The 11,569-nt window shown below is 43.8% G+C and overlaps 1 protein-coding gene across 1 annotated transcript; it reads right to left on the bottom strand.

Annotated features, from left to right (window-relative positions):
- Window positions 1-523: 523 nt before the first annotated feature.
- On the bottom strand, window positions 524-11,140 carry KCNJ2 (potassium inwardly rectifying channel subfamily J member 2). Its single transcript, XM_011231049.3, has 2 exons — window positions 10,775-11,140; window positions 524-5,793 (listed from the first exon to the last, which is right to left on the bottom strand). Exon 2 carries the CDS (start codon window positions 5,573-5,575, stop codon window positions 4,292-4,294), a length of 1,284 nt encoding a protein of 427 aa, XP_011229351.1. The 5' UTR covers window positions 5,576-5,793; window positions 10,775-11,140; the 3' UTR covers window positions 524-4,291.
- Between the last annotated feature and the right edge of the window lie 429 nt (window positions 11,141-11,569).

Here is an 11,569-nt window from a genome sequence, read left to right as displayed (position 1 = left end):
TATTATCAGTGATTGCTTTTGCACTCCGAGAGCAGAATGGAGACAGACCCTCTGTTGGGCAGAGCCAAAAATATTTACCGTCCGGCCCTTTGCAGAACACCTCTACCAACTTCTGATTCACAGTACAAGAAGAACACTATCTTAACTTGGCAGGGCGGGTGGAGGGTCGGGATTGAGATAACATGCAAGGCAGAACCCTATACAGAGTCTAGGGCTCCATAAAGGATAACTATTATCGTTAAACAGTGACTCTGAATCTAAAGCTTGTAATACCCGTCGTTGGTGTTTGCTGGCCCGTTTTCTACCCTCTCTCTACCTCTGCCATTCCGTCCAAAAACAAAATATGAGCTTGACTTCCTCTAACTTGGATTAAGCTAATCCGCCACCGCACCACACCTCCCCGTCGAGGCCACGTCTATGGCTCTATTCATCCCCACGACCAGCGTCTCTGTCCTGGGGTTGGGGAACATGGGCTCCGCATCTCAGCAATGCCACAGTAACCAGACAGCAAGCCCGCAAATTCTTGCGCCAATTTGTCTTCAATTTTTTAATTTTTTATTTAGAAATAATAAAATAAGACATAATATATAAAAATATGTACAATCCATGGTTTGTGCAGTACAATAGGAAGACTTTGAGATACAAAAAGACGGCAAACGGGAAAATAATAACTATCCAGGATTGTCAAAGGCCGGGACTGTTTTCAACTCGCCAGAGCTCAGAGCTGAAAAGGGATTCTAGTTGGGGGGCGGGGGGGAGGGGACTATGCAACACTTTTAGTTTTCGCCCTAACATTATTAGACACAGAGTGAAAAAGAACTCACCCCGCTTCTCAGAACAAGCTTTTTGCCTTTGCTGAGTGGCTTATTATAAAACATGAGCTGACATTTGCCATTTGCATGGGGAACATGATTTGGGGGATAGAGGTCATCGAATAGACAATCAAGGTTTGGGATGGGAGCTCATAGGGAAGAAAGGAAGTGAAGAGAAGAAATAATGCATGAATAGTTTTTTTTTTTTTTTGGTTTTTTTTTTTTTTAAAAAAAGGTAAAACAGACTTTCTCCAGGAATTTGGAAATGGCTACAGTGCTATATTGACATCCTTACAATGTCTGATTCAAGTATACTCTTAGAGGGATAGAAAACTATTCCATTCTCAATAGTCAAAATAGAATTCACTTTGTCTATCTTTTATTTAAAAATAGGATAACCAGGAATCTATGCCTCCTCCCAAAAATATAATGCCCATCCAGATACGAGCAAAAATTCTTTAAAAGGGAGTAATTCCTAAGTAAATTCAACGGGGGTTTGCTTGCAATAGAGAAGCAACACGTAGCTGGGAATAGACCCCAGATATTCACGGCGAGTCTCCTCTGACTTCATTCTAATGACGCATGTGCACTAATTAAGGAGACCCAGTCAATAAGGACAAATGTTTTGAAGGTAAAATGCAACAAAAAAATGTTGTGCATTACCTGTGTCTTGGCTCTTGACAAAAAAAAAAAAAAATTGCCATTTAAAGCTTGTAATTGTTAAAATACTAATAACTAGAAAAAGCTTTCAAATGAACAGTCCATGCTGAAATAAATAACAGAACATAGCAATACGAACCTTATAAGGCTGGTAAATATTTGCTAAAACCATGCTAACCGGTAGCATAGAGGTACTAGCTCTCCGAAATTGCTGCACTGAACTTATACTTTCTATGGCAATTTTTTTTTTCCTTTACAGACTTCTATTTACATTTGGCTTTAAATATGAAAATATCTGATAAACTTTATAAAATGTACACTTTAAAAACATAGCTTCTGCAAAATTTTCTTGGAAAAAAACAAAACAAAACAAAAACAAAAACAAACCTGTGCACCAGAAATTTTAGATTTTTTTTTCTGTTTTTCAGAAAGAAGTTGAAAGATTTCCCTCCCTGGTTCCTGCCCCCAGACCCACCCGCTTTCAACTATCTCAAGTCTTTTTAAGTGGCAGCACTGTTGTGTTTTGGGAGGAGCCCTCTTAGTGGTCACCCCGTGCTCCACTGGATCTTCATTTAATTTACATTATCACTGAATACTCTTTGGTTTGATTATTTTCCTTTGCAAAATATCGAAATAGCAGCAGCTGAAGCCCTCAGTAACCTCTCGCCCTCAACAGCCGAATTGTTCCCTCTTCTGTCCATTCTTTTGTCCCATCAGTCCCAATTCTTCCGACTCTCTAAACAACTTCCCAGACCTGCCTTTAAATTTGGATTTAAAATAGCTTGCTTGACATCTCTGTCTTGGTTTCCACGAAAAGAACGCCACAGTTTTCAAACCCATCGGCTTTGAAGGCTGAGAACAGCAGAAACTGTCATAGTATTGCAGGCACGGCATTCAGAGATGGGTGTTCAAGAACCAGAGACCATCACACATATCAGTTTATAAAATACAGGATTCCAGAACAAGTTGTTTTTTAATGGCATACAGGGATATAATACCATAAGAGAGTTGATTTTGAGACTCCAATTAAAAAGAAAAGTCAGCAACCCCCAGAATTCACACATAAAGAACTTTAAACCAAAAAAAAGAGTTCCATGATTGAGTTAGAGCAGGGGGAAAAAAATGTTTCTATCAAGGCAGGCAGCCAGGCAGGAGAGACTTCGGGAAAACAATGTATCCTTAGTCACCTGCTCTAGGGCTCCAGAGGCAGAAGGATCAGCTCAGATCCAATCTCAAATGTGCATACATAAAGGAGAAATAACCCTTTCAGATCATTATCCCCTCTACTTGTGGCTGTGTTATATTTTGTATGGCTCTTGTTAACCCCAAAATACTGCAACATTTTCATCCCTACCCTCTACCATTAAAAAAAAAAATCACTTTCCTCTCCCTCCCGAATACTTGAGCTGATGTGCTACATACAAAGTGGCTGGTCCACACCTCGCCGGCTCCCCACTTGGCATCTGCAGCCTCCCTGACACTGTAGGACTCGCTCCAGACAGACTGATCGGGAGAACCAGCCTAGAGGCCAGGCATGGCTTCTTCTCGAAGGCGAGAGTCAAGCTGGAAATGTCCTGACAGTTGGGGCAACGCATTCAGTCGCAAGGGTTTAAACCTATCCATCTTTCATGTTGGCTGGCTCAGCTTTTGAGGATGCCAACTAGCTCCAGCCTAGGTCTTATCTTATGGAATAAAGTTTGGAATGTGCAAAAAGGGGAAATCCAGAAAAATCGAAGAGCACATCACCATCTCTCACCTTATGTGTTGGCTTGGCCAGCCCTACCAAGCAGGAGAGAAAAGATATTTTGATTGTGTAGGTGTGAATTTTATTTCACCTTTCTTCTTCCCCTGTCATACACAAGTGGCATGAAAGAGCGAAATTGAAAAAGCACGACATTTACTAGACTCTGCGTGTATCATGTTCTATTTTCTGAGTGAGGTGAAAAAAAGGAGAGGGCAGTTCAAGGTCTTGCTGAGGTTCAAAGTTATTGTTTCTTGATTTCAAGGCAGCCGTGGGGCTTTCTATCACTTTTTAGTATAAGCTTCACTGTGCAAAAATGTGCATTATCTTTGGTATTTATTTTAGGTAGTCTAACTTAAAATTTGAGATAACCCATTAACATCATGGAAGAAAAAAAAAAAAAAACCCAGAGGCTACCATTTGGCTAGTGTTACATAATGCCCTTATGTAACCAAAGAGAGAGAGAGAAAGAGAGAGAGAGAAAAAAAATCAATTCTAGCAAACAAATTACTGGCCTCAAAAAAATCAGGCTCTCATTTTGGCAGCTTAATAGCCAAATACTTGCCACTTTGAAGCACATATCATGAGCTTTCAACAAAGTTCAACACTGACTTTTAAATTACACGAAAGAAAAACTACACGGCAACAAAAATACAATTTGTGTTCATGTAGTTAGCAGCTTTTCAAAAATTAAGGCAGAGTCTTGCCTTTGTTATGCCATTAAAAACATTCTTGTTCCCTAAAGAGAAGCATTCTGGATTAGTCAAATACCCAACCTAGGCTTGCCTGCAAGTTCAAGTTTTGTAAAAACACAAAACAAAACATAAAAACCCCATAACTTATTCTACAACATGTATGTGCCATTGGGTCACGGAGGGGAGGGGAGGAGGCATGTTGAATGCTTTACGGTCATCTCCGAGCTTACAGTCTTTCTTTGAAACCATTGTGCTAGCCTCAGTCCCTTGTGGCCACTCGCCTTGACCCACCTCTTCACCAGTACCGTCGTCTGAGTAACTGTTTTGGGCCTTTGACCAACAGACTGTTATTTTAAAGTAAAATATTCCAGAGAAGGAAGCAGTCATATCTCCGACTCTCGCCGTAAGGGCCTGGGCTCTAGAGGGACACTTGCCTGGTTGTGAAGGTCTATGTCAGGGGGTGTGTCTGTACTGGTGCTTTCTGGAACCCCATTGTCACTGTCATCTTCCTCTTTGCTTGTGAGGGCAACTTCGTTTTCGTAGCAAAATGAATTAGCGTTTGAGAGGATATATTTCTTTTCTGCTAAGTCTCTGGCACTACAAAGGGGAGTGTTGGGCACTTCATAAGTCTTGTGGAACCTAGAATAGTCCACTTTGTAATAGTGCTTCTCCTCAAAGAGTACAGGCTCGTAGCGATGGCCCCAGAGGATTTCATTGGCCAGATAGGAGCTACGGCATTGGGTGGTCATGGCGGTGGCTTCCACCATGCCTTCCAGAATCACCACAATTTCAAAGTCTGCATTGTCAATGTCCTGTTTACTCAAATCATATAAAGGACTGTCTTCATCTATCTCATGGACTATCGTGATGGGGGACACCAGAAATATGCGATCAATTCCGCTGTCAAACCCGACATTGATATCTATTTGATCCAGGGGGATGTATTCCCCTTCAGAAGTAATTCTGGATTTGAGCAGCTGGGCTCTCACATGAGCTTCCACCAAGTGGCTCTTCCGGAGATTGCCCACCCGCCACATCAAACACAGCTTGCCATCTCGCATGGCGATCACAGCATTGTGACTGAAGACCAGAGTCTCGTTTCTCTTCTTGGGCTTCGCCATCTTCGCCATGACGGCGCCGATGATGAAGGCGTCGATGATGCAGCCCACGATTGACTGGAACACCACCATGAAGACGGCGATGGGGCACTCGTCCGTGACACACCTGAAGCCATAGCCTATGGTTGTCTGGGTCTCGATGGAGAACAGGAAGGCAGCCGTGAAGCTGTTGACCTCAGACACGCAAGCTTTGCTCTCTTTGGATGCATCCAGATCCCCATGGAGCAGAGCTATCAACCAAAACACACAGCCGAAGAACAGCCACGAGAGAACGAAAGCCAGGCAGAAGATAACCAGCATCCACCGCCAGCGAATGTCCACGCACGTGGTGAAGATGTCGGCGAGGTACCGTTGTCCCTTCTCCCCCACGTTGATGAACTGAACGTTACAGTGGCCATCTTTCTTCACAAAGCGGCTCCTGCACTGTTGTCGAGTGTGGACTTTACTCTTCCCATTCCCAAAGCCATTTGCAACCGCCATGGTGGCCAACTTCATTCCGTCTTCTTCCGAAGAGACAATGCTATAGCGGTTGGTTCGCACACTGCCCATCGCTTCTGCCGTGGACGCCAGTGCTTCTGCTTTGGAAAACAGTCTGAGTTTTTGCAAAACCCTTTGGAGAAACAGTTTTGAATGTTCAGTGAGGACACGCACACAAAAAAGAATACGGAGAGGTGGGGGTTTCCAGGAGCCTTGAAGGGTCTACCAAGGTCTGTCTGCTGACATGCAGAGCTACCTCAGTGACTCAGCTGACATCCAGAGTACATGTCCTGCAAACAACAACAAAAATGCCATTATTCATTAGAAAAGAAGTCATTATTAAGGGGTTCTATTCTCAAAGGAAATACACTCGGCAGTAAATTATAAGGTATTTAATTTCATTATAGCCTGAAAATATTTTTATTGTATCTGAAAGCATAAAGTCATTAAACATAGGAGAGTTCATTGTTTGGGACAGTCTTTTAATCAAAATTTCAGGTTCTTTTTCCCATATTTTTTCCAGCAATCTAGGCGATTCCATTTTTGCAGATAAACCTCTCTTATTCTCTCTGGCCTTCTCTACTTGCTAGGGTCCCAAGTGATTAAGCAGAAGAGAGACTTGCTAAGTCCAAGGTTTGTCACGAGGCTTTGAGAACTCAGACATGTCTAGAGAACAGTTCGTATCAAGGCAGAATATTAATATTAATGGAGTTGCAAGTGCATTATGGGAGAATACTGGAGCCCTCAATGACATGGTGGAAATCAGAAGGCACAGACTATTTGTTTAAATGATTAAAGAACAACAACAACAACAACAAAACTGAGCGGACAGCCCTTATAATGGTCTGACATCGGTCCCAATTTCTGGAGACTGTTTGGGCTTGCTTTGTCACTTCTCACACTGCAAGCAGCCACTTTGCAGAAATGCCCGATAACATCTCTGTTAGTGCAAGTGATTCTGACTTGAAGGCGTAGGTTTGCTCTGGGGGATAAAGAGCGAGTCTGTTGCCTAGCAATGAGTCCTGAAATTCTCCAGAGATGGGACTGCCATGTGTAATGACAGGCTAGGAAGTAAGCACCTATGTGCCAAAGGACCAGGTCTTTAGCGGATTGAGATAAGGCAGGAACTTATTTCATGTGGGTCCAATTCTGTGTTTTCCCAAACAGACAACTTTGTAGGAGTAGATCATAATTGTCAGTCAGCTTACTTTCACTTCAAGTGCTGCTGTTTGTTATAGGTTCCCATGGAGAAGGCACTCACCTTTACCTAATGTGAACAAACAGTTTTCAGTTTTCTCCTCCAGCCTCATCCTAACCTCGATAAAAACTATCTATTTAACTTCCCATCTTCACTCCAAAGAAACTATCTTTTCCTTGGCTCACAAAAGTCTAAGATAAAGTCCAAAGTGTTTCCCTGTATCAAACAGAAATTAACAAAATGAATGCAGCACAGAATGAAAACCCAGAAGTGATTCTCCACTCGTCCAACAACCCAGTCGATCTCCTGTAGTAAAGGGGGACGATGGAAAGCAGACGGAAAGGAGCAGAGATTTGCTGAAGCCCTGATAATGAGGACTCCACTTTTTCTTTCTCCCCCAAAACCACACTGAGATTAAGTAGTTAACAGAACCAATTTCAGCGGAGCCACCTGCAAACAAATCAAGCAAGTCATTTATCTTGTTTTTGCGCACCCCCTTAAAGACAGGCAAGGTGCATTGTCTTTGAAAATGCCTTGTTACAGTCTTTTCACTTCTCCCTCCTTATCCAAGTTATTATGCAAGAATGTGCCCCAACACATTTTTCCTGAGATTAGTCATCTGTGAAAATTGCAATGTGTGTTACATTTTGGCAGCTTTTGACACGTAAATGATGCCCGATTTGAAAGTGCCTTTGAATTACTTTATAAAAAGAAGTTACTGTGCCTTCCCAGTCTTCCACCTGCTTCAGTGTTTTGTCTGCTTCCCTATGAAGTTTGTACTTGGACAAAAGAAATAAGACTCCTATTCCTCAGGGTTCTAGATCCTGGACATGGAAAGAATTTTTTTTAACCGTGATTTCAGATTATTGGGCTCATAAGAAACTGCCAAGCATTTCTACGCAAAACCAGAGAGAGATAATAATAGAACATCAGATGCAGGTGAACTCTCCAAAAAAGGGGAAGGGGGGAGGCCTCATTTAAATAGTGCTTGCATCCTTGAGATCTGAATGACTTCAGAATCTTCTAAGTTGACACCAAGAAATTCCCTTTTCATGATTCAAAACAATCCTTCCATCTGAGTTACCATTAGGGACCATGAGTAGACAGTTTCAAATTTCTTCTGACTTATTTCTGCACTCTTTCCAGATTAAAGCATAACAACCATATGAAATCTAAAGACTGAATTACGACCTTCCAAAAATCTTGACCCCAGGACATTAGTTTGAATTCCACAAAACACACAAAATTCCAGCTGCCTACCAAGAGCTCTCTGCCTTTAGCAGTTTGAACAGAGCCTGTATCGAAAGACTATTATTGTCTTATTTCCACTGTTAATGACAGAATTTGTTCCACGTGTGGAGCATCATTTAGAAATTTTACCATTCTGCCTGGAAAGGGGGAAAAAATTTTTTTTGGCAAAATGGACACTTTTGTCAGTTCAAATAGATATGCTTCCAAACAGATTCATGTGTGTATATATGTGCACACACATTATGTGTGGTCAGTGTTTTGGGGAGCTGACTACATAGCAAAAATCTGGAACCTGCTACAGTTTGCTGGCATGATTGTCTTAACATTTCATTATGAGAAATGCCCTCCTCACTGACCTGCCCACATGCCCAAGGGGCTTTAGGCGAGCAGAAAACTTTCTTGCCTGCTTTTCTCTCACTAAAAATCACTGATTCATGAGCATCTGGAAAAAAACTTTCATTAGGAATAGGGCTTTTGTGCAACTTTATTATAGGCATATATTTAAAATCATTCTTTGAGAAGCGTTCGATTAAGAGGAGATGAGAACACTAAGTGATCTGACTCCTTGATGGGCGCAATTCAGGAGAGACCATGCTTGATTTGATGAACAATGTGTAAATTCCCCTCTGAGCCAAAATATTTAAGGGCCTGATGTAAATTTAATAGATACAAATAATCATTTTACCCAGGCTATAACCAATGAGGTAGAAAGTATTTCTGGGAAATTGAGAGGCTACATGTGGTGCTGTTCATGTTAAGACTATTTATAGGCTGAGCCAAAATTAAGCATAAGCAATGGAAAAAAATAGTTCAGCCATTTCGATCTTAGGTAGATGTTAAAGAGAGAGAGTGCTATACATAAATTCAAGGTCAAGGAGATGACACTGTATAAATGAGTAAAATCTAAATCATTTTTCCCATATAGGAAATATTTCCAACTTGGGTGATAAAAAACTAGAAAACCATAATTATGACAAATACATGAGAATAAACGTGTCTCATAATATGGTCATGGTGTGCAGTGGGTAAGAAAGTTTCTGACCATGGATAGCAAATAAGGAGAGTAAAAGAAAACGTGCTGGGCTGAGAGGTCTGCTAATGAGTGCTTAGAGCAGTTACTCCCCAGCTGACGCCATATAGACCAGCCTGAGTGTGCTCTGGGCACATGTTGCTATGTGAGCACAACTGCTAGCAAAGCAACCTCTTAGAAGCTCAGTAAACAGAAGGGGGGAGGGGAAATAGGAGAAGGGCAGAGGGACAGGCATTTACCTATGTGAGCCCTCTAACATCTAATACTCAATGGTGCACGTAGTAGCATCACCCAACATTTGCAAATGCTGAGAAATAGACACAGCCAGCGATTTAAAAAACCCTGCAATGGTCTATCTGTTCAGGTGAAGATGTGGCCAACCTTGCATGCTACTGAGAAGTCATACAAGGACTCTACAGCTACCCAGAGATTCCACACCTAGGGCATCTGAAGAGAGTAGAAATACCGTGTGTCCTTAAAAAAAAAAAAAAAAAAAAAAAAAAGGCCAAATTCACAAGCGTTTAGAACAAATATTCCTATGGATACCAATAATGTTAAAGAAAGTGCTATCAAAACAGGAAAGAGAGGGGTTAAAAGCAAAATTAAATGACCTTGACCCTAACTTTGACCCCTCTCACCATCCCTGTAGTAACACCTTTTACTCCTGAGCCTTGAGATTTTTCCAGCTATTCGCAAATATATAGAAAGCACTTGAGGTGGGGGTGGAAGTGAGCTGGAAAAAGCTAACAAGTGTACAAGTAATATAATATATAGCAGACCTAGGGCAGTGGTTAGTGAGAGGAAATCTAACAGCATATTGATTATTAATGTGAAAAGAAAGCAAGTGGTAAAAGGCAATATGCATTCTTTGCATACCCAGAACACGTTTTCAATGCCTTGTTTCCTAACAGGTAAATTCTGAGTTTATGAAAATCCCCAGGATTCACAGCTGTATCCTAGTTACCATCCCACTGGTAAGGCTTATCCAGACACAGACATTAAACTGCCCATTTCCTATCTCGATTTTTTTTTTCAATTGTCATGACGAGTCTATGTTATGATGCAATCTTTTTGCAGAATCCAGTCTTTTTGACCACTGTGCTTTCCTGAAACCACGCTGTCTTCAACTTAGGTACTAATGCTATTATTACTAAGAATAATACGTTGCTTAGGAGAAAGTGACATATGATGTGAAAGTTTTTGCGGTCTTCGGGCTCAAATCCAACTCGGGCTCGCGCTCTCTTTCCCCAGCAAAGCAACTTTGAGACGCTTGCTCTGTTTGGAACTCGACGCTACACTTGAAGAAATGACAAAGGAAAAAAAAAAAAAAAAGACGCCAAGGATCAAGACTAGTGCTGAGTCCCAAGTCTGCCAAGGTTTGAGACCAGTGCTCTAGAAGCACTCCCCACCCCCTCGCCTTTTTTTTTTCTTCCTTACAGAGAGAATCGAACACAGGCTCCCTCGCCCTTGTCTCCAAACTCAGTATCTCGCTACAGCTGGTGCACTGGAAGTTATGAGCACAAACAGATGCTCAGCGAAATCTGTTTCTATTGCTCAACTGTTCCAAGCATGTCTCAGTATTTTTAGCTCTGGGGATGTTCTGGTGCGCACACAAACTCTATAGGCATGATCTGGGACTCCGCATTGTGGGTAAGCGCTAGAGCAGCGTGACAGCTGGGCACCTCTGGAGCAGCGGGGCAGGGTAGGGTTGGGGACGGCGGCCCGAGTCCACTCCCCAGCACACACAGGCAGCGGGAGACAAGGAGGGAAGAAAACACACAGCAGCCCTTACCTGTTGCTGGCGCAGGAGCATGGGGACATGAAGTGGAAGTGGGGGGTACAGAGGCATGTAAGATCCAGTAGTTTGTAAAAGCGAGTGAGCCAAAGCAAACCAGAATCCCCAAGACCCAGCTTGCCGGCGCCGGGGAAGGCTGCGCGCTGGCCAGGGCTCCAGTGCGCTCTGCAATATCCTGGGCTCTTTTGAGATACCGGCCCGCCTGGCTCCGCCCCCCGGCCTCTGCCGGCCAATCGCAGCGCGCCTGGCCGCACTGCCGGCCCCGGGAATCGCGGCGGGGAGGGGACGATGCTACACCCGCGGCCCGCGACGCTGCCAGCGAGGAGAACCTGCCGCCGCTTCCTCCCCCTCCGCCCTCCGAGCCGGGTTTGGGAGTCCTGCCCTGGCCGGGGAGGAGGAGGTTGCGCCCCAGCTGGGACAGCAGCAGGTGGGAAGCTCCGCGGCCGGGCTTTTGCGGCTGCCTAATTGCAGCCTGGCCTTGGGCAAAGCTTCCTAGCCCTCTCCGAGCCCCACACTTCCCTTTTCCTCTCCTCGGTGGCGGCTGTGCTGTGCGTGCTCCTCGAGGGGCCCGCGAGGTGCCAGGGCCGGGCGAAACGTTCGCAGGCGGGGAGGATTGCATTTCAGCCCCGGCGCGTCTCCCTCTCCCCTAGCTCCCACCCAGAGCCCCACGCCCCCCGAATCCCCCGCAGAACCTGCGGGACGCGGAGGAGCCGCGAATCCAATGGGGAAAGGGACCGGGACCGGCGCGCAGAACCCGGCTGGATTTAGACGCGCACAACTGTTGCAACTGCA

This window comes from Ailuropoda melanoleuca, chromosome 13 (genome assembly GCF_002007445.2).
Source record: "Ailuropoda melanoleuca isolate Jingjing chromosome 13, ASM200744v2, whole genome shotgun sequence".
Taxonomy (NCBI): domain Eukaryota; kingdom Metazoa; phylum Chordata; class Mammalia; order Carnivora; family Ursidae; genus Ailuropoda; species Ailuropoda melanoleuca.
Note: the sequence above shows the minus strand (reverse complement) of the source record. Positions and strands in the feature narration are given on the sequence as shown.

Bases quoted from the DNA above. Each gene is read 5' to 3' on its own strand.
- KCNJ2 (XM_011231049.3), bottom strand. From the start codon at position 5,575: ATGGGCAGTGTGCGAACCAACCGCTATAGCATTGTCTCTTCGGAAGAA.